Source organism: Cryptomeria japonica, chromosome 3 (genome assembly GCF_030272615.1).
Source record: "Cryptomeria japonica chromosome 3, Sugi_1.0, whole genome shotgun sequence".
Lineage (NCBI taxonomy): Eukaryota > Viridiplantae > Streptophyta > Pinopsida > Cupressales > Cupressaceae > Cryptomeria > Cryptomeria japonica.
The window spans coordinates 990,368,133-990,390,993 of NC_081407.1; the positions used below are offsets into that span (position 1 = coordinate 990,368,133).

General features: G+C 37.2%; 1 protein-coding gene across 5 annotated transcripts in view; it reads left to right on the forward strand.

The window, feature by feature from the left end:
• LOC131036755 (uncharacterized) overlaps positions 1 to 22,861 on the forward strand; it is a 247,129-nt gene that overhangs the window by 192,234 nt on the left and 32,034 nt on the right. For all 5 annotated transcript variants that reach the window (XM_057968728.2, XM_057968730.2, XM_057968727.2 and 2 more), the window contains 6 exons: positions 5,600 to 5,712; positions 5,837 to 5,930; positions 6,040 to 6,259; positions 6,741 to 6,871; positions 7,195 to 7,341; positions 7,601 to 7,729. In XM_057968728.2, coding sequence (XP_057824711.1) covers positions 5,600 to 5,712; positions 5,837 to 5,930; positions 6,040 to 6,259; positions 6,741 to 6,871; positions 7,195 to 7,341; positions 7,601 to 7,729 — 834 coding nt within the window. The remainder of the gene's footprint in view (positions 1 to 5,599; positions 5,713 to 5,836; positions 5,931 to 6,039; positions 6,260 to 6,740; positions 6,872 to 7,194; positions 7,342 to 7,600; positions 7,730 to 22,861) is intronic.

Here is a 22,861-nt window from a genome sequence, read left to right on the forward strand (position 1 = left end):
TTTTTTTCTTAAAAAGAAAATGAGAAAAAAAATAACATAATCTGAAAAAAAAAAAAAATTTGATTTAAAAAAAATGAGAAACCCTAGTCACACACAACCTCGACCCAGAAAATCACAGAATAAGAAAGTCAAAAAAAAGAAAAACTGTCGCCGCGTCGTGCTTGAAAAATTCGCAAAAAAATGGCGCTGTGAACAATAGGCAAACCGTGATAGAAAATTGTCACCGCGTCGCGATTCTAAAAAAAAACTTGCAGAACAGGAAAATTGCAAGTCGCTGCCACGAAAATCATGAGAAATATGCAGAAAAAAAATCGCGTTGTCTAAAACTCTGTCAGAAAAACAAACCACAATCACATTGAGCCGTGGATAGAGAACACACTGCCAACGTTCGCGTTTTCTTTTTAAAAACAAAAAAATTGCGCACCCAGAAAAACAAATCGCAAACCTAAAACAGGCCATGAAAATTAGACCTTGCGAAAATTCCAAAGAAAAATCCTGCCACTACAAACTCTTTGAACCAGACAAGCACAAACCCTAGCACAAAACCTACATAAAAAAAAATCCGAACCCTCGAATTTGCAAATCGGCCAGAAGAAACTTTTTTTTTTTTTAAATCTCTTAAAAAAAACTTTTGAAATTTTTACTAAATAAAACTTTCGATATTTTTTTTTAATTTCCATGCTCTGATACCATGAAAAATAATTGATTATTGAATCAATAATCGAATGATATTAAATGAATTATTAATGAATATACAAGCATATATAAACAGTGTTATCCGGAAACGCGTTTCTGGCCTTAAGGCACCTGTTTCGGGGACTTGGGGATGGTCGAAAACGTTTCCTAGCCATCCCCGATCCTTGAAAATTTTCGGGAACTGTCCCGGAAACTGTCAACGATTTTTCCGTGGACCGTTGACCGTCCTCGGGACAGCAGGGGATGCCCAAGCTGTCCCGGGGATAGGTAGCTGTTTCCAGCGCTAAGGGCAATTAAAAAACAATTTTTTTTATAAAAAAATAAAAAAATATTATTTTTCAGTTTTGAAAGCAATTTATTTTCTTTTTTAGAAAATTCAGATCCCTGATTGCAGCGAGTAAAGTTTTTTTGATTTATAAAAATTATTTGTTTGTAAATTATTATAATATTTATGGCATATAAATTATAATAAAAAAAACAATAATTCATTATCACAAATTGGCAACACTGTAACAGTCCATGTAACGCTTGTAAATCATATAACCACATTTTCTACTTCATCCATCTGTATAGCATATGTTATCAGTGTATCTAGCTTTTCTAAAATTAATAATTGGCACTCAAATTGGCCACCTCTTGGTCATTTCTGGGTTATATGTACTTTCCTTTTTTGTTTCTTGTCAAATTTTTAAATATATTCAGAAAGCCTAAAAACGTATAAATTTATTATCTTCCATCATTTTAGTCTATTCATGCTTCTAGTTGATTTATAATTTCCTCACTTACTTTGACCTCTTAGCAAAAAGCCTGAACTTTGCATCATAGGCTCTTAGGAAATGATCAGAACCAGCTATCAATATGGTTAACCTGTGTTTGAGGGGAGGATTTTTCAACACAGTTCAGGATTTCATAAAACTTGAGAAAGGTTCAGACATAGGTTTGAGGCTCAGACTTATCTTGGACTTGTTGGCAACATTTAGACTTGGACATGGACTTGGCAAATACTCAGCACAACTGGGTAAACTTTAAAACCATAAATTTTGAAAAATCTGAAATTAAACTTTGAAGTAGCTGTCCCCTGTTCCAGGGAAAAAAAAATTCTCGGAAACCCGTCCGCTCGCCCCGAAAACTCGGGGTAACATAGTATATAAAGGAATTACAAGACGGTGTTCTAAAAAGAACGAACCGTTAATCTAAAGCTTCAACATGAAGCTAAAACACTTAAAGCTCTAAATAAATCTAAAAGCTAAAATCTAAAAAACAAACTATGCGTTCTTATAAAAGAAGCAATAGTTTCATTTAACGGACTAAAAAGCAAAACGCTAAATGACCATTAATAAAAGAATTAAATATAATTGACTAAAATATAATTGAATATTCTAATAAAAAATAGTGTCAGTTATAAATATTTTTGGCTAAAAATAGACTTCGTAGAATGTACTCTTCTCTTTGAAAATGATGATGACTAAAAATAACATTGGCTATAAATAGCCTGATCTAAAAGTAGCGAATCTTAACAGGTGGCTCTAGATAATTGATCAAGTGACACTTTTCATTTTAATCATGGTAAAGGATCTAAAAATGTCTAAAACTCTGGTAACCCACTTTGACGCTTGAATCTAGAAACCTTTCTTTAGAAAACCCTAGCAACTCTAAAAGACTAAAAAACTATTACTTTGTTTGATGATAAAGCTATTATACTTTGACTGCTTGGTTCCATTCCCATGACATGGGTTTTCTATTTTCATGCATGAATACTTTTGCATCTTCTTGCCAATTCTCTTGATAACCCCATTTTTGTTCCTACAAAGATACATAAAAGAGAAGACAAACCACAAAGATGAGCAAGACAACCTTGGTAGCAAAGAAAGAACGTGGGTGCTTTGTTCATATGGTCGAATCGCCAACGTATCTTTCTCCATAGAAGAAATTGAAGGAAGACTACGGATATTCAAGGAAAGAACCTTGATCTGGAAATTAATGGGGGCCTTTCTTGGATGGAGAATGTTGAAAGCTTGGATTTAGGAAAATTGATTCTCAATGGGAGTAGTAGACACATTGATGATGTGTAAGGGGCATTGTTGACCATCTTCACATCCAAACAAGAAAGATATAAAACATTTCAACAATGTCAATGGTTCCTCAACAAATTTGCCCCTTTTATGAAGCATTGAACCCTACTTTTTAACCAAATGGATGATCTCCTCATATGATTCCTATTTGGGGTTAGACTCTCACATCCTCTCAGAAAGTATTGGCTAGGACATGCCTCGAGAAATATTCAATCAACCATTGAAGAGTACATTGTGTACAATGCCTATTATTATGTTTTGATGATATTGTTTATCCAGCTATATATTAATTGTTTGTCAACTTCAGGTGATTATAAGAGTTAGTGACAGTTGTGTTAATCTTGGCAACTGAGATTTTGTATCAAGGAAAGCAATATTGGCTAGTAGGATCAAGTCCGATCCCTGGCTAAACATCTCCAATCTAGTTCTATAATAATTTAATGTGCTAATAAAGATATACTTTTACTCCTCTATTTGGTATACATTATTTGCTGCAATAAACCCTTTTTCTCTGCCCTTCATACATAAGCAGGTCTTCTCTTAAATAAGAAATGATTTTCAATGAATTGGTAAATTAATAACCCTTATCAATCTCCTATTTATTCCTTCCAAAAGGCACCTCTTCACTAAGGAACATATCTCTTCACTAGGTCGGCCAAAGGAGGATATAATAAATATTTAATTTAGACTTATTTAGGTCGGCCCTAGCATTGATAAACGTTTTCTTTATTTATTTAAATTGTCTTTGCAACTTGGTTGGCCAGGGCAGATTTAATATTTTTTTTTGTTTACAAACCTTTTCCAAGTAGGTCAGCCCTCTTAGGCAAATAAATATATTTTTCTAATCCTTTTTTATCTCTGCACCTCAATTGCAAAATAAATTTCTGCATCTCTGCTCCTTATTTATTGCACTTGCTCTTAAATACATCTCAACACAGCCTTCTTTCCATCCACTCTGAACTTAAGCTCCATAGACTGAAAATTTTGAGAGTACTTTCCTAGGGAATGAAACCACTATATGCCCAATATGGCTTTAGTATCCACTAAGTCCACCACATATAAGTCATTGGTAACTATGTAATTAACGAGTGTAATAGTCAACTGAGGTAACCACTAGGTGCATGCCATATTAAAACCATCTCCTACCATAACATTAAATCCTTCAAAATCTTTAGTTTGTATTCTCCACTTAGCTACCAATGTTGAGTCCATGAAATTGTGGGTTGCCCCACTGTCTACTAAGACTGTCACCCGTTGCCTCTTTAAGAGACCACACACACTAAAATAATTGAATCTAGGCGTACTAGATAGGGTGCTAATAGTGCCACCTTTCTCTCCCTTAGGTGAATGCTCCTCATCTCTCAATTGCTCATCATCGGAATCACTGTGCTTTCTGCTCTGAATTTGTTCTACCTTCTCTTCTTCCTCACTATTGGATACTATCTCAATATAATGCACCTTACCTCTCCCTTAACATCTGTGACCCGGTTCCCAAGGCTCCTTGCAGCTGAAGTATAGTTTCTTTTTTGCACAACTCGTTATGAATCTCATTATCCGGTTTGCCCTTCTTGTGCCAATCCTTCTGGGAAGGTTTCCTATCCTTATCTTTCTTATGTGAGAATCCTTTTTACTGAAATTTACTTTTTTCAGTTGAGGATTCCATATCTCTAGCCTTTTTAATGGCTTCTTGTAGTGTGGGTAGGTTAAGTGCCTTTATCCATCCTCTCAACAGATTTGATAACTCATCCATAAAAAGTACAATCAGTCTCCTCTCCAAAATGTCAGTGACCAAAACTAATAGCTTCTAGAAATCACCAATGTATGTATCCATTGAACCCCATTGTTTAAGTTGTGCCTACTCCTTGAAATGTAACTCAAGATCTGTTTTATTAAATCTATCAATAAGTCTTTTTGTGAACTCTGAATAGGAATCAATCTGATCACGATCCAATGTAACCATCTCATGATGCCACCACTCATGAGCACTACTATCAGAACAAATAGCTACATACTTGAGAGCTTCATCTTCTGGCATGAGATTGAGCTGAAAATAAATATCTAGCTTCTACACTCACGCTCTAGCTGTAGTTTGCTCAAATGTTTTGTGCTTTATGTAAAACGTTTCTAGAGGTTGTGATGTCTTCCACTAAGAGGAATTGGAGCACATACTCCTTTATCAGCTCTGTTTATTGCAGCTGATTGGGTGTAAAAGAAGCTGAGGATTTGGTCTTTATGCACTCCAACTCACATCTTTTATCACATAAGAAACATGATAAAGTGGGAACGTGCTGACAAATGCTATTGTTGGACGACTTGATAAAATCTTTTTAGATGAGGTAGCTTCTACATATAAGATGGTTAGTGGAAGTGGCATTGTAGCTGATTGTGGTTCAAATTAAATTAAACCAAATGTTGACTTTGATGCTCTCAGTGAAACTAATATGAAGATTATTGAATATTAAAATTGTAATTTTCATTGCGTAGTGACATTACAAATTACTAAATTATGAATTTATGAGGACTTTTTTTATTTTGCAAATTGTGTGGCATTAAAATTTTTTTTTATTGGCAATTACGAGTATCACTGGTTTTGTAATTTTAATCTTCGCACACACTCAAACTTGCACCTGTACTAGGGGGAAAAAATGGCATACCAGCATACCCCGAACTTGTACCCATCCCGGTTCCTGTACTAGGACCAGCAACTTAGGCTAATATATTATACCAGCCAAAGATATTCATTTATGAAATTTTTATCATTTTATGTATAATCAATATCAGGTATAAATTTTTCTCTTTTGATGTCTTCTGAAGGTTAACTGCTATTACAGGTATTTATAAGTTTGGAGTCCACTCCAGATGCTGCATTCCGTACTGATGCAGTGAAATATGCTTTGATTGGTTTGATGCGGGATCTCAGAGGCATTGCTATGGCAACAAATAGGCAAGTAGCAAGGAAGTTTACAAATTCGAGGTTTATTTAACTTTATCTGTACTTTCACTGTAATGTAGAGTGTAGATGAATGTTTTATTAGTCGATTTATTTCTGTTGTACTATTTGATTGCAGTCGTAGAACATATGGCCTACTCTTTGATTGGCTGTATCCATCTCATATGCCTCTTCTCTTGAAAGGCATTGCACATTGGACAGACACTCCAGAGGTGAGCCAAAATGAAGGCTAATTATATGTTTAACTTTTTTTTTGAATTTGTATAAACTAATCTTGCAATTGTTCAACATCTACCTGACAGCTGTCATTCCATTGTCTAGGTTACAACACCTCTTCTGAAATTTATGGCAGAGTTTGTTTTGAACAAAACTCAACGATTGACATTTGATTCTTCTTCTCCAAATGGGATTCTCTTATTTCGTGAAGTAAGCAAATTGATTGTGGCATATGGGACCAGAATTTTATCTCTTCCAATACCTGCAGATATATATTCTTTTAAGTACAAAGGAATTGCAATTTCCTTGACAATCCTAACAAGGGGTGAGTACATCACAATTGATTGATGCCTCCTAATTCTTTCACACTTAGTTGTTCTGATTGACATCAATTTTCCATATCAAACACGAAAGACAGTTATCCATTACTGTGTGTGTGTGTGTGTGTTTAAGTACAAGTCATTTGGGTCTTCTTCATGACGGTGTGTACAGGTTATTGATTGGTGCTCATGTTGTTCTGATCTGTACATATTTTTAAGTGAGCTTAAGAACTAAATTTGTATTTTGGTTTGACTATATTTTGTTGTATGTTCTTTCTTTAAAGTAAATGAAAAATAATAAAAGATTGTGTATGAAAGGAATCCTGTTTTTTTGTTTCTTCTGATTTGTCTGGTCGAAGTTTAAGATATCATGTGCTACCTGAGTGAGTGGTACTTTTATCCATTTTTTCAGAAATCAGAGATATGTGAGCAGAACTAATTATATTGCAATATGATTCTAATTTAGAATCTTCTCATCTGATACAGCATTGGCTGGAAACTATGTGAACTTTGGTGTATTTGAATTATATGGAGATAGAGCACTGGCAGATGCTTTGGATATTGCTCTTAAGATGACATTATCAATTCCATTGGCTGATATAATGGCTTTTCGAAAGGTAAAAAATAATATTCCATCTAAATCCCTATATCATTTAAGGAAAGCTGAGAAACAACCAGGCAAAGGATGCAGACTTTATTTTATGATATTATGAAAGATCACATCATCAGTTTTAGATGAAGCTGGGAGGGAGGGATCCTTCTAAGTATTTGTGTGTTGCTCATTCTGTCAGTTAAATGAATCATGCAATGTAATTCAAAGTTCTCTACTTTTTTACATCGTGAACTTTGTGTTATGTGTTAATTTTTGTTGCACACTCAAAATGCTTTTCCCCATTGTAATAATCTTTTAAAGCTGTGGATGTTCTTTTGTTCTTTTCAGCTTACACGCTCGTATTTTGCTCTATTGGAAGTTTTGTGCAATAGTCACATAAATGTCATTGTCAATCTGGATACAAGTACATTTGCTCACATTGTTGGCTCTTTAGAATCTGGTCTCAAAAGCCTGGATGTTAACATTTCTACTCAGGTACAGCCAAACATTTCTCAGTATTCCTGTATTTTTTCTTTATGTTCCTCTATTTTTTGACAGAAATAAACCAAACAGAAACTGGAATTTTTCTTTTCATTTTTTGTAACTGCCAGGTTTTTTGCAGGGATTTTTACTGTCTGTTGTTTATTTCATACATTATATTCAAGTTCCAAACTTTTGCAATACTGTTCATTCCGCGTACATTGAATGAATTCCTTTGGACTGATGTCTTGCTTATGTTTTTATTGGATGCCAGAGTGCTTCAGCTGTAGACAATTTAGCAGCTTTCTATTTCAACAATATCACAGTGGGAGAGACACCAGCATTGCCTGCTGCTGTCAATTTAGCTCGACACATTGCAGAATGTCCCAATTTGTTTCCTGAAGTATGTTCTAAAATCTATTCACCCTTGGATAAGCACAATCTCTAAGTGATAGTAGAACTTTGGGAGGCACATATGACTTTACTCTCACGTTTTATTTATGTTTGGTCAAAAATTGTGTAGGAAATTTGCACTTAAAACTTTAGAGTAAATCAGAAATTTATTCATTGTTTTGAATTTCACAGTTAGGGTTTAAACATGCAATAGAATCAGGAATTTTTATTGCTTTTGAATTCTTGATACATAATTGGCTATAATCAAACTATAGTCTAAAGTGGACTAGAAATGGTACAAGACATTGATTTCATATGAATCCTTAGGTTATATGCCTAGGAACCTGTTGTGACGTTTTAACTTTTCACACATCACCACATTGCAAATGGGGACCCCCTACTTTTTAGGCCCTCTCGGTCTTTTGGCTTTTGTTTGTTGGGTCTTTTTGTGGCAGTCTCGTCAGTCTTCAGTTTGCAAATGTTTGGTGGTCAATTTGATCAAGTCTGCAGCTCGTTTGAGAAAATTTGGCTAAGTCTGGAGCCTATTTTGTCCGTTTTAGGGTTTCATCCTTCAGACTTGGATTAGGCATTTCCTGTAGGGTTTTGGAAAAACTGAACGTTGTATTGGAACTAGGTACCTTAAGGAACCTGCATGTGAAATTTGAGCAAATCCTGAGCAACTTTCTATTTTTAGAAAGATCCTATTTTTTAGGGATTTCATTACCTCAGGGATTGGTCTAATTTTGCCAAAAATCAAACTTACTTTTTTTAGTACTTTCTATTTTTAGTAAGTGTCCCTGCATCCCGTTTTGCCCTAATCCTAACATTTTGAAACACTTTCTATTCTTGGAAAGTCTATTTTGGCAGATTATTCACAGGCAAACACTGAACATTGAGTATTCTTGAACATTTTTAAATCCGGAAGCTTCAAAGGCAGACAAAGTGATAAAAAAAATGGCTAAGTATGGAAGCCCATTCCATAAGTGGAAAGCAAGGAAAATCTCCTTAGTCTGGCAAAATCACTTCAAATCCAAATGCGGCGTCTTAAATCTAGAAAATGGTTGAAAATTGACTATGGATGAAGAACCAAGCAAGAATCCTCGCCAAGGCAGAAAGGTGCAAGTATGGTCGAATTTCATGGCACATGGGATTTGGCACTCTAGGAAGAGCAAAGGTACTAAAGAGGGTGGTGGAGGAATTTTCCTCCACCCCCATTTTCCTTGACCATGCCCAAATAGCGCCTAAGGAGGATGGAGGGTGCTAAACACCAAAAAATTCTTCAGGATGCCAAGTTTGCGCCCAAGAAGATGCTTAGGCGCCAAAACCAAGAGGGCAAGGAAAACATGAAAATCTCAAAGTTCCTCCACACTAGCAATCCAACGCCCAAGTCAAGTAAAGGGCGCCAAAACCAAGGCACCATGGCAAAACCAAAAGAGATGAAAATTCCTCCATGGGAGTAATTCAACGCCCAAGGTCAGGTATGGGGGGCTAAGTAGGAGGTTACAAGGAAAAGTTAAAGAAGTCAAATTTCCTCCACAATGGCAAAGCAACACCCAAGTGTGCATCATATTACTAGACAAAGGGTGCAATGGAAAGTCGAGGACAAGTCAAATTCCCTCAAGGCATGGATTCAGCGCCCAGTTTGGAGGTGGGGCACCAAATGGAGGTAAGCAAGGAAAATGCGAGCCTAGTAGAAATTTCTCCATACCAAGCATCCAATGCCCAAGTTAGGAGTCAAGCACCAAATTGGAGATGCCGAGGAAAGTCGAGCAAAGGAAGAATTCCTCCATTTAGTGCAGATAGCGCCCAAGTCTGTGCTAGGGTGCCAAAATGAGGCAGACATGGAAAATCAACGAGAAATCAAAATTCCTTCATGTGGTGAATTCCACACCCAAGATTGAAGAAAAAATTTCCAAGGAAAGGAAAATTGAAGGTCAAGAAGGTCAAGAGTGAACTGGAAAAGAAAAATTCCCCTCAGAATTTTTTTTGAAAAATCCATTTTCGGGCATCAAAAATCATTTGAATTTCAAAATGATGATAGATTTGGATTCGTGAGAGAAATCTCTCTCTTGGACCTTGGAACCCTAATTTTAAAAAGTTCCTAAAAACTAGGAAATGTGCAAAATTGATGAAAAATCTTCTCTAAGACGAGGAAAATTCAAAACTTCAAAGAAAATTCTTTCTAGATGAAATTGTCTCTCTCCAAGGGTTTCTCGCCAAGTGGCAGCCAAGCCAACGCATGTTGAATTAATGGAGCACCTTTTTGCATGTAGCTGTCACATTTAAGGCATTATGGCAGATTTCTTTTACGTGATAGTCATCGAACTTAATGTAGCGGCAGAGCATCTTTTGCATGTAACCTATTTTGGAGGTGATGGTGCATTTATTGCACAATGGGTAGTTATTACATGATGGTGCATTTATTACACATTAGGCAAATTTGAAGGAAGTGGTGCATTTAGTGCACAATGGACGCCATTTTTGGCAGGAATGTAATTAAATGTAATGGGATGGAATTAATTGTATATGGGCATTTATTGTTGATTCCCACCTTGTTGCATCATGTGTGGGGAATCTTTTAGGGAGAAACCCTAATTAGGGTTTTGCATGTAGCCAAGGCTTGAAGCCTATATAAAGGGGTGACCCCCCTCATTTGTAACTAGAGGGAGATTTGTATGAAATTGTTGCAATAAGTTTTTGAGATAATAACAGTGAAACATTGTTCACTGATGGTGTCCACTTAAATTATTTTTCAAGACTTGCATGGTTTCACCTTCCTCACTTAGAGTAGAAGTAGTATAGTGCTTTGATTTCAATGGAGAATGTAATGGTGTTTGATGAATTTTTATGTTTCATACTTTTTGCATCTTGTTGATTATAAATTGTAGTGTAAAGTTAGCTTGAGCCACCAAATTTGTGCTAAGTTTGATTGTGAATAATCCTTTGGATTGTGCCGTGTTGGGTATTCAAATGCACTTTCTCAATGTGAAAATCCTTGAACATCCTCAAAAGATTGCACCAGTTCTTGTGGAGTTGTAGTTAAACTTGGCGAAGCGGAGCTTGGTTTATTTGGAATTTGTCCACTAAAGCATTATCTATTGATATCACTACCTTTAGGAGTAGATTTAGATCCTTCTAATCTTTTCCCCTTTATTTTCAGTTTAGTTCATCCGAAGCAGAAGCATCACAAAATCGCCATATCCGATGATGAAGTTCCTTCCACAACGAAGAGGTGAGAGAATGATTCGAACGTAAGTCCCCTTGGATTATCAGCATACCACATCAGCCGACTGAGTCACGTCCGTCACATATAGGAACCTTGGAGTCGATTGTCTGATCTTCTTGCTATCTTAGCACACAAACACTTTGATCAAGAGAGAGTGAAGTGACCATTAAGCAACTTTATTCTGTGTTCCACGCTGTCATAAAAAACAAATCAATAGAACCATTATAACTCTTTTTTTCTTGAAGCTCCACAAATGTTGAAGATCCATTTAATTGGTGATATTTTTAATGATGATCTGGAGCTGTTTGATGACCCTTTATATGCAATAGAAATAGACAGTGGTTTTTTCAAATCTGTCATTTCTATTATGATTTGGGAATTCTACTGTATTCAGCACTTGCAAATCGCTGCAAAAAGCTATTTAAATGTCAATTAATTAATTGGATTGTATATGTTCATCAAGGTCACTTATGTGCAAGGGTATGTAAGTTAGAAGTCCATTGGACCTGATGATACAAACCTCCTAAAACTTGGGTGCTAGGGTTATCAATCCTGATACCAGGAGATATCCAGCAGACAACACTCGAAATTGCAGGAATTTACATTTATGAGGAAGCAAATGTAAACTATAGACAAGATATTATAATATGGAAATAGCATTAGTCCATTAGACAATAACAATATATAGAACAGCAGAAGAATTTGATTAAAGCGATTAATCTGTAGAGGAATTATATTGAATGACATAAATGGTTATCTTCTCCATCTAACTCTATGTATGGACATATTCATAATGATGCTTTAGAAGGCCAAGAAACCTTTGTGGAAGATGAAATCATTGTTCTTCCATGTGTAAGGCCTTCCTTTAAATGCAAATAAAGTTGACACTAGAAACCTGCACTATCATGTACATTGTTTATGTGATAACCACTACAGGTTTGAGTTTGGTGTTGCTGTTGGTTGGTGTAGGTTGTAGATTTATACCTTTCACTTAGATCAGATAGATGCTAAATTCATATCATTCATGAAAGGTATAATTATAATAGGATATGCAGAACTATTCATAAACTAAATAAAAACTTAATTTAAAATAAAAAAAAATTCTAGCAATCTATTTGTAGATCCATAATTCGCATTCTCAATGTGCATGATACATCTACTTGGTTGATTACTGATTCATTGAGCATTTATGAGAAAAGTATATCCAACATTCGAAGTTTGATAATCAAATTACATCAACAAACCAAATCTGAAAATTCATATAAAGTAGAAGACAAAACAAAAGAAAAAAACCATGTTTGGGATTAAATTTTGTTGTTAGATACAGCCAATTGTTGTGACCCTATAAATAATCTCACCACACTCATATCATGATCAAGGAAAAGACTTATAGAAAAGGAGAGGTATTTCCGTACAAGTAAGTTTTGGCAATATATCAGTTTTTGTGGCCAATGAAGAGTACCATGTTTGTATGATGACTAGGGGAAATAAGAACCATTATGAAGGAGAGCCAAGTGAGAAGAAAGTGTGATTGACATTGCAATAGTGGATATCAAAATCCAAATTTATATAATGCAGGAAGATATATCTATCTTAAATGGGGTGGTCATGAAGTTGATGCAAGATAGAGATGAAATCATCACTGAGGAAAGAGGGAAGAGAGGCAGAGTTCGAAAGTCAAAGGCCTTAAGCTTGCATTGCCCACCATTCCAAAGTAGAGGCCAAGTTGGAATTCCATTTCTATGGGTGGCAAGTGGATGCAGAGAATCTCCATAATTGGTTTAAGCAACTAAATTTATTTATGGAATCCATGGGTTTTGTGATGATTAGAAAACATCTTTTGTTTGGTTGATAATGACTAAATAGTAAATAGGGTCTTCATGAAGTATTTGATCAAATGGAAGGATTTGCTAGTAGAGGATGCAACTTGGGAGAGTGAGCAGTTTTTACAGCATTTAGAGCTGAAAATGCTTGAGGAGAAGCAATTTTGGAAGGGTGAATTGTAATGTCCCCTTCCTAACCAGTTGATAGGGCGAACCATTAGACTAGTCAATCAAGTTCGCGCAGGCTAATGAGTAATTGAATAAGGAACTCTGGAGGCGTTCTACTTGACTTGGGCATAATTTTATATTTTATGTGGTCTAGGTTTTTATAATTAAATAACATAAGGTATTAAGTGAAAATTATAATATTTCACTTATGTTATTTAATTATTATTGTCATTTTATGACACCCTTGGTCCATTAGTGAGAACCGATTAGAGATATGTTCCATGGACTAGTGCGGCCCCAGTTGATCAAGGACAAAGCCAATGGAAGCATGAAGTGTAAAGTGTTGTTTGTCGAGAGGCAAGGTTCCAAGCCTTTTCCTTCCTTGAACTCGGAATCTCGGAATCTCGGGGTTTCCAAGCCTTTTCCTTCCTTGAACTTGGAATCCCGAGGTTCCAAGACTTTTCTTTTTTTGAACCTGGAATCCTGAGGTTTCCAATCCTTTTCCTTCCTTGAACCCGGAATCTTGGAATCCCGGGGTTCCAAGCCTTTTCCTTCCTTGAACCTGGATTCCCGGGGTTTCCAAGCCTTTTCCTTCCTTGAACTCGGAATCCTGGAATCCCAAGTTTCCAAGCCTTTTCCTTCCTTCAACCCAGAATCTTAGAATCCCATGGTTCCAAGCCGTTTGCTTCCTTGGACCCGAAATCCCAGAATCTTGGGGTTTCTAAGCCTTTTCCTTCCTTGAACCCGAAATCCCGAAATCCTGGGGTTTCCAAGCTTTTTCCTTCCTTGAACCCGGAATCACAGAATCCTAGGGTTTCCAATCCTTTTCCTTCCTTGAACCCAAAATCCTAGAATCTTGAGGTTTCCAAGCCTTTTTTTCCTTGAACCTGGAATCTCGGAATCCCGGAATCCAAGCCTTTTTCTTCATGACCCCGGAATACCAGAACCCCCAGGTTAGAACTCCTCTCCCATTGTAGTAGGACCCGACGACCGACTTCCGACAATTTGTGACCCGTTTCCAAGCCTTTTCCAAACTCGAAAACCCAAAATCTTGGGGTTTCCAAGCCATTCCCTTGAACCTAAAATCTCGGAATCTCGAGGTTTCCAAGCCTTTTCCTTCCTTGAACCCAAAATCTTGGGGTTCCAAGCCTTTTCCTTGAACCCGAAATCTCGGAATCCCAGGTTTTCCAAGCCGTTTCCTTCCTTGAACCCGGAATCTCAAGGTTCCAAGCCTTTTTCTTCATGATCTTGGAATCTCAGAACCCCCCAAGTTCCCGACTCCTCTCCCCTTGCGGCAAGACCTGACATCCGACTTTTGACGACTTGTGACACTTCTAGATGACGTGATCAACACTCAAGTTTCTTAATGCTCCACCAACCCCTTCGACTTGTATACTTTCATTCATGGAGCTGTAGTGGCACATTTAATGCTTTTTGCAGGATTGCCATCAAGTGGAGTACATTGCCATGCTTATTTATGGTTACTTGATGGCCTTCATGTCAGGTCGGCATGCTCTAACTTTGGAATGTCAGGCAATCCACCTTCTAGAAGTACTTTTCTTCTTGGGATTGCCTTGGCAGGGTATGGCCAAGTTGCTTGCATGCACACCATGTCAGGTCTGTGTACTTCCGTGTCTTCCCTCATTGACATTCCTTTGTGCAAGCTAGGGTCAAGGTTTCCTCTCCTTGATTATTGGTTTCTCCTCCGCGACCAATTTGCTATGTATAGGACGTTAAGCTTCATTGTAAAGTGTTCTCTCCCTGCTGGCTTGGGCTATTCTTTGCTCTTTCACTTCTCTTGAAGACTTGTATTTTTCTTGCATTTTTGCAACTGTAAGTTTGGCCATTGGCCTTATAATGAATTGAAATTACCATTCTTGCCTTCCTTCAACTTATGCATGTCGTGTATGTTTCCTTACCTTCATTATAAGTGTATGTTTTGTGGCTTTCTCTCATGTATATGCTGTGTTAGCTTGTTTCTCAGTGTGTCTTGTGGGAAACCTTGTCCCCTTTGACATTCAGCAAATTCTAACCTCCAAATTTTAGTGTTCTTACCTAGAGCACATCCTTTGCAAGCATCATCATGAAATTGACTAAGTTTAGGCATACCTTTGACCATCTTCTCAAGTAAGGGAAGTGCTTGGAAGTGTAGATGACCAAGCCTCCTATGCTAAAGTTCGCTGATCTCAGGAGCCTCATGAATGAGAGCTTGAACAGGTTTAGCTGAAAGTTTGTATAAGCTATCATATCTATTACCAATGACACGAGCAGATTTAAAACTAGATTTTTTTGGTCATGCAAGTACTCTACCCTCAGAAAATGCTACTTGATAACCCTTATCTTCTAGTGCAGAAATGGAGATAAGATTCCTTTTAATTCCAGGCACAAATAGAATATCACTGAGATGTAGAGAGATACCAGAGTCTAAATTTAAAGAAGTAGTACCGAAACCTCTTACCGAATATAGAGCATCATCACCAATTACCACATGAAGATTGGATTCTTTCTCTATCAAGTCTAAAAGATGCTCTCAGTAGCCCGTGATGTGTCTAGATGCGCCACTATCAATCAACCATGTGTTGCAGTTAGTTGACACATTGCTTGACAAGGCAGAGATGAAGAGGAAGTCTTCATTGTTTTTCCGTTCTGCAACTTCATTGAGATTCTTTTGTCCTTGCTTGAGCTGATTTTGACATTCCTTCACATAGTGACCAAACTTGTCACATCTGAAGCAGCGAATGCGTGAGAGGTCCCTTGGCTTCTTCCTTGAATGATGGCTTGCTGAAGGTCTGAAATCTCTACTCCTCTTGAAGTTGCTCTTCTTCCAGTTTCCACCTTTCTTTTTGACTGATTGGGCTGCAAGCATGTGATGATCTCCTCCATGAGAGCTCCTAATTGCTCCCTTAGCAACTAACCGAGACTCTTCTTGGATGAAATCTCCTCTCAACCGTTCAAACCTGGGAAGCTCAATCCTAGCGCTGATTCCTTGAACGAGTGGTTCCCAAGTTGGAGGAAGACCATTGAGGGCAGTCAAGGTAAGATGGTTGTCTTCAACTTCCTTCCCAACTGCTGAAAGTTGATCCTTTAGATCACTCATCCTCATGAAGTAAGAGGTGATAGATTCCCCTTTCTCCAATCGGATGTGAGTGAGCTAATTCCTCAAGGCAAGAATGCGGCTAGTATTGTTGACTTCAGACATCTTCTCCAATGTGCTAAACATCTCTTTTGCAAACTTCATCTTGGAGATAGATGACACAATATGATCTTTGACGAAATCAATGATCAACCTTGTAGCTTGAAAGTCCTTCTTCCATTCCTCCTTTTCCTTTTCGTCAGTAGGTTCTTTAGCATCCTTGCTAACATATTCAGCAAGGTCATTTAAAGCCATCAGCATTCTGACTTTCCAAGAGGTGTAATTCGCAGAACCTTCCAACCTATCTTCAGCCCTGAGAGAGGAAGTCATGTAGTCTAAACTTGAATAGTAGGTTAGACTGAAAAGAAATATTAAAATCTGATTACTAATATCTATAAACCAAGCTTTGATACCATGTTCATTTTAGCAATCAGATTCACATTAATTAACAGGAAATAAGAATGCAAGGTAAAGTAAACAGATAACACACATATACCCTGGGAAAACCTCCCTCTTGGATGAAAAACCCAGCAACAAGATTCAGATCTGATTATAATTAACTCAGTAGCAGATTACAATAGCTACCCTCTTTAGGCCACACAACAATGAGAGTGAACTTATCTGTGAGTGCAGATCACTGTCAACCAAATTGAGAATGAATTTGGCACACCCAATGTGCTTTGCCCAGTCTGAATCAGGTTTGGCAGTTCAGACTTGATGTTCGCTTGTCCCTGAGTTAGTTCGCCTAGCATGAACAAAAATTAGGCAGAGTATATGTAGGTTTGGATGCCCTAGGACAGATTTGCACTCCTAGATCAGATTTGCTTCAACAGGAAACCAATTCGGTGAAGTTTGCTCACACTTGATGAATATCCTTTTGCTGATGATGATGATTGCAGCTGGAAGCAGATCGCATAAGGTAGAGAGATATATATTCGCTTGTGATTGATGATTTGTGATCCTCAAATCATCTTACTTATATATGAATTCATGTTAACAATAAACCTTGGCTGGCCTTGCATATTTTGGCGCCAAGATATAATTTTGAATTTACAAGTTACATATGGGTCAGGACCCTTATACAATTTACAAGTTAAATCAATTGCCAAAATAGGGCCTGCCCTTTTTATTACAAGTTAGAAGTATTGTAATCACTTAAGTTATTACAATATATATATATATATATATTTGCCATCAAATAATTCAAACTAGCTATTTAATTTCAACACGCTATCTATTTTACGATGTATATTTTGCAAATAACAACATAAGTAAATTTGGTTAAATAAGCAAAAGCAGTTTGTTAATAACTTCAAACATTCAATACACATTTTCAAAAACTAGTAATAGAATTGTTCCTTATTTAACTTATACATAAAAGAATGAATTTAGATATTTTTGTAGTTTTGATTTGTCGTGTCAAAGATAAATTTCATGGGTACATTGCAAGTTAATCTTTGGTACAACCAAGGTCCATGGCAATTTTTTATCATATTATACTTTGTACAAAGTCAACCTTCAAATTGAGGACAACGCCCTGAAAAATCAGATGTAGCCAATGATGCTGGCTTCTATGAAGAGAGCTACACTAGAGTGGTGTACTTCCTCATGATGAATCTCCTAGGTCAGATCCTTGCTTGAGTCATTCAACAATGTCATTATCATGGTTGCACTTGTTAAGGAGATAATAATCATGTCCATTAACAAGGACATCATCATTTGCAATCCATTTACTTTGTCTATTAATGGGTTCAGCAATGTCAAGGGGATCTTGAGTAGGAGGATCCTTGACATTAAACTAAGGTATGAAGGCTACTAATTGACTAGAAGATTAAACTAGAGAAAAGACATGTGTGGTTGATGTAACTATTGAACATTTACACTAGTAGAACTTATGCTATAAAAGTATATTTTATCTTTTAGTTATCTTTGAATATGATGTGATACAATTAGTTAGCAGTATGCTGCCATAAACAAGTTTAAGATGGATTGTGTTGATGTGTTTTTTATCCACCTCAAACACAGAATAAAATACCTAGGTATTTGTTGTGACGTTTTCACACATCGCCCCATTGCAAATGGGGACCCATGTTTTTTGCTCGTTTTCGCTTTGCTTTTTTAGGGTTTTGTTAGTTTGTTAGTTGTCTGGATTTAGGGTCAAGCCTTAGGGTTCTAATTACCGTCTTTTCGGACCAAAATCCAGTCGTTTTTGAGGGCTTTTGAATTTCCTTTTCTAGAATGCAAATTTTGAATGAAATGAATTCGCCAGAATGGTCTAATTTTCAATTGGAATGTTGATGCAGAGCTTAAATTTGTCTAAGTGTTGAAGATGAAATGTGAATTTTTGTCCAATTGAATATTTTTGACCAAATTTTGACTTTTTTGATTTTTGATCCTAGGCATCTCTAATGATTTGTTTTCGCCTTGTGAAGTGTTAAAATGTGTAAAATCATGTTATTTTGGCCTGTAGGAGCAAAATCGCTCCTGTCCCTCAGTGAAGGACGGGAGCTCATTTTCAAATATCTCATCGTCCCTGCAGAGTCCAGACAAATTTCGAGTTGGAAGTGATGGAGAACGGCGATATCTTTCCATTGAATATAAATTGAAGATTTTCATGAGCACAGAAATGCCTCCAAGGGAAAAATCGCTCCTGTCCCTCAGTGAAGGACCGGAGCTACAAATCCAATTTTGCTTTGTCCTTGCAAGATTTTAACGTCTTGACGATGTGAAAAGGTCCAGAGAGGTGCATTTTATCAAATGAATATAACTTGAAGCGTCGCCCAGGGGATCACATAGGATAGCAAGTCCGGCCTGAGTGAGGTCCTGATCCTGAAATTTGGCTAAGTCTAGAATGCCCTGATCCTGAATTTGACTAAGTCTGGAAACTGAAAAAACCTCCAAAAACTAGATTTTGCAATATAACTCCTGGAGGTCTGAAACCACTCTCAAACATCCTGAAAGTATATATGGAATATAACTTAAAGTATAAGAAAGAAGAAACATAGAAGGAAATGTCACTTATACTTATATGTTATATTCCATTAAAATTGTCCTGATTGAGAGTGCGAAAAGTCAAATTTCGCTCGTGTCCTTCTCCAAGGGTCCAGAGCGAAAAGCGCTCCTGTCCCTCTCCAAGGGACCAAGGCAAATCGCTCGTGTCCCTCACCAAGGGACCAGAGCGAAAATGATTAGTTGAGCCATTCCTGACCTTGTTCGGACGAATCGAGACATCAAAGGCATGGTGAAGGACGAAATGAGCATGATAGAGCATCCAGACTTGATCAAAACAATAAAATGCTTAAGTTCGCTCCTGTCCCTCAGGAAGGGACCAGAGCGATTTTTGTTATAGATGATTTTCTCGCAAAGTTACGACCGATTCCAAGGCATGGATGAATGGAAGGACGCATTATGAACCCGTTGAATATAAATCTGGAAGCTAGCAAAGTGAAGTGAAGCATACAAAGCCAAGATCGCTCCTGTCCCTCTCCAAGGGACCAGGGCGATATGATGATTATATTGCCATCCCTCCAAGATCAGGACACTCCAAGGCGAAGAACAAGGTACCAAGGACGTTTCGAAGCATCTCCATCAAGCACAAAGTTACAAGGATCGCCACATTGAGGGATTTGCTCTAAAATATCCTAATTCGCTCCTGTCCCTCAGGAAGGGACCAGAGCGAAATTTCCATAAAGACCAAGATTTTGAAAGTTTAACAAGTATCAAGCCACCAAGAGGAATCAAGGGACGTCATTTCGCGCATCGAAGGTAATGGCAAGTTGAAGAACGCAAGGACAAGCTTAAAAACTTGAAGTTCGCTCCTGTCCCTCAGGAAGGGACCAGAGCGATATTGATTATATTGGCCAAGTCTCTCAAAATTTACGTCAAGCCAAGGTTTTGCAAGATGGTAAAAGGTCTAAGGCGTCTTTTGAAGGTGATATACCAAAGTGTTGAACGTTAAAATGCTACCAATTTGCACAAAGAGCCTATATCGCTCCTGTCCTTTGGACAAGGACCAAAGCGATTTTTACTAAAACACTCATGTTCCGTCAAAACCAAGACAAGGCAAAGATAGGCATGGTCAAGGACGTCCTTTGGAAGACAATGAATGAAGAACAAAGATCAAAAGTTTGCAAATTTGAGCCAGGACACTAGGATCGCTCCTGTCCCTCAGGAAGGGACCAGGGCGATATTACATCCAAAGGCACTCATTCACACATGCAAGTCAATCTAACTCAAAGGACCCAGCTAAAATGGCGATTTGGACGTAAAAATTGCAAGAATCATGACCAAATTGATGGATCGCTCCTGTCCCTCAGTCAGGGACCAGGGCGATGAGGTACGTATCTTCTCACTTTTTCATTTTGGCGCTTAAAACACATTTTTTAAAATTTATTTAAATGCTAGAAAAAAATCGATATTTAATTAAAAGCATTTAAATAGCGCATGGTATGTATTTATTAATTATTTTTTGCCTTTGTAAAAATCGAAATTTATTAATTAAAAATAAAGGCATTTAATAATTAATTATTAATTTAATAAAAATCAAAAGGGAGCGCTTGGGTTTATTTTGTCAAGGTCGGCCTTTATTATTTATTTAAAAATCGTTTTAATTGCTATATTTTGCAAAAAGTCGGCCTAAGGTCAATATGAAGGTGAGCGCCTATAAAGGAAGGTGTTTATTTCATTTTCACATCATCATTTATCATCTCTCATATGCAACTTGGAGAAGGCAAAAGAGGAGCGAATTTCATACAAAGGAAGGGCGAAATTATCATTCAAGAAGAGGAGCGAATTCAATCAAAGGTGGTGCGAAACTACTATCCAAAGGAGAGGCGAACTTGAAGTTTCCATTTGAGCGAAGTTGCCTAGGACGTCAAAGACATATCAAAGATGGCGAAATTGCTAACTTGAAGAGGAGATCACGTCCAAGACTTGAAGGGTGGCGAAGTTGATAAGAGGAACGTTCTTTTGAAGACCACATCAAGACTATCGAATTTTGATTTTTGCCTAGGCAAATTCCTCATTTTGCATTCTAGAGTTAGCTCTCTAGTGAGGTATGGCGATATGGATTTATTGTTTTGATTTTGATCGTTGATCGTCATTTCCTTAATTTTGGATTTTGAAATTTTGTTTTGCCTTAGCTCAGTTGTTTTTTAGGAAATGATTAATAAAGGACTTATCATTAAGTTTCCTAAAATTTGCTCTCTATCTATTCATTGCAAAATCATGTTACTAATTTTGAAATGTTGTGTAGGTGTCAAATGGAGGTCTCTTCAAGGAAAATCAAGCCGGATCAAGGACGGTCTTCGCCAGGACGGTCTTCGCCAGGACGATCAAGCCAAGACAAGGGCGACCTCTTCCAATCCAGCGTTCCAAGGCGAGGTACATCATCCTGCACATCAAGGACAAAAGGAGTTAGAACAAGAGTTAATTAAAGATAGCCTCTCAACGACATCAAATTGAATATCTAGCAAGCTTCAAGTGTCAGATGAGGTGGCATCCCAGTCATCACTCCTCCAGTCAGTGAAGTCCACCTCAGCATGTCCAGATTCAATGTACTTAACTCATGGAAGGTGGCACAAACTTTGATGTACCTACCCCGGCTATCCATTGGTCGATTTTTCTAGAAGGGACATGTGTCCAAGCAATACAATTTTATCATTGGTCAAGCATTAAATGTTATGTAATGGTTGTAACAAACCCTAATTAGGGTTTTCATTGTAAAATCTTGGCCATTGATCTTGAATTGATCTAAGCCATCAAATTGTATTGTGGGCACTATATAAGCCCAGGCATTTCATTTTGTAAAGGTTAATTTTAGATGATTAGAGAGAGTTGTAAATAGTTGGAAGAGTTAGAATATAGTTGATAGAATAGCAATTAGAGTAGAATAGGAGGACAAGGCAAGAAATTGTTGCCATTGATTGTAAACAAACTCCATTTTCATTGAAGTAATGGTGAAATATGTCGTTTTCTTGCAATTTGCATGGTTTCTTGTTGAAGTCTTCAATCTTAGATGGTAGATAATTAGATGAATGGAGGAAATGTGATTGATTGATGGTGGAATTCGTACATCCATACTACTAGCAGTTTGTTGATTGCAGACTTGCCTTGTGTAGTCAACTGGAATCATTCAGCCTAAGCTCAATTTCAATTTGTTGCCTCTTCATTGATATGCATCAACTTGGATGGTATCTATGCCTGCGGTGATAATTTGAACATCATAAAGCTCCCCTTAGAAGATCGCACTAGTCTTGTGTAGATGTTCCATTGATGTCAAAACAAGACCTAGTTAGAGTTTCATCAAAAGGTCAAGTCATTGCTCCTACATTCTTAGTATTAGGATTAGATCCTCTCTTCGCCCTTATCCTTTTTCCATTTTTTTTAATCTAAGTTAGTAAGAGCCTGTGTCCAGCAAAGCAGATCGGAAGTTCAATGTAAGTCCCCTTGTGATTCCAGCAAATCACATCATACCACTGGAGCTTGTCCACACGTAGAGACCCTACATCAAAGAACCTTGGAGTCTACCTAACTGATCCTTTATGCGAATCTTCAGCAGTTAGAGACTATTTTCTCAAGAGAGGATAAGATGCCTTTAGGTATTTTATTCTGTGTATGATTGTGTACAAAATACACGTCAACAGTATTCTATCCTCCCTTGAACAAAGAAACTTTGCATGCTAAACAAAGTGATCAATCAAAGCAACTCCAAGGTTTACAATGCGAACTATGTGACTTAGTTGCCTGGGATAGAATCAATGAATTTGATGTGATTTTGTTGGAATCACAAGG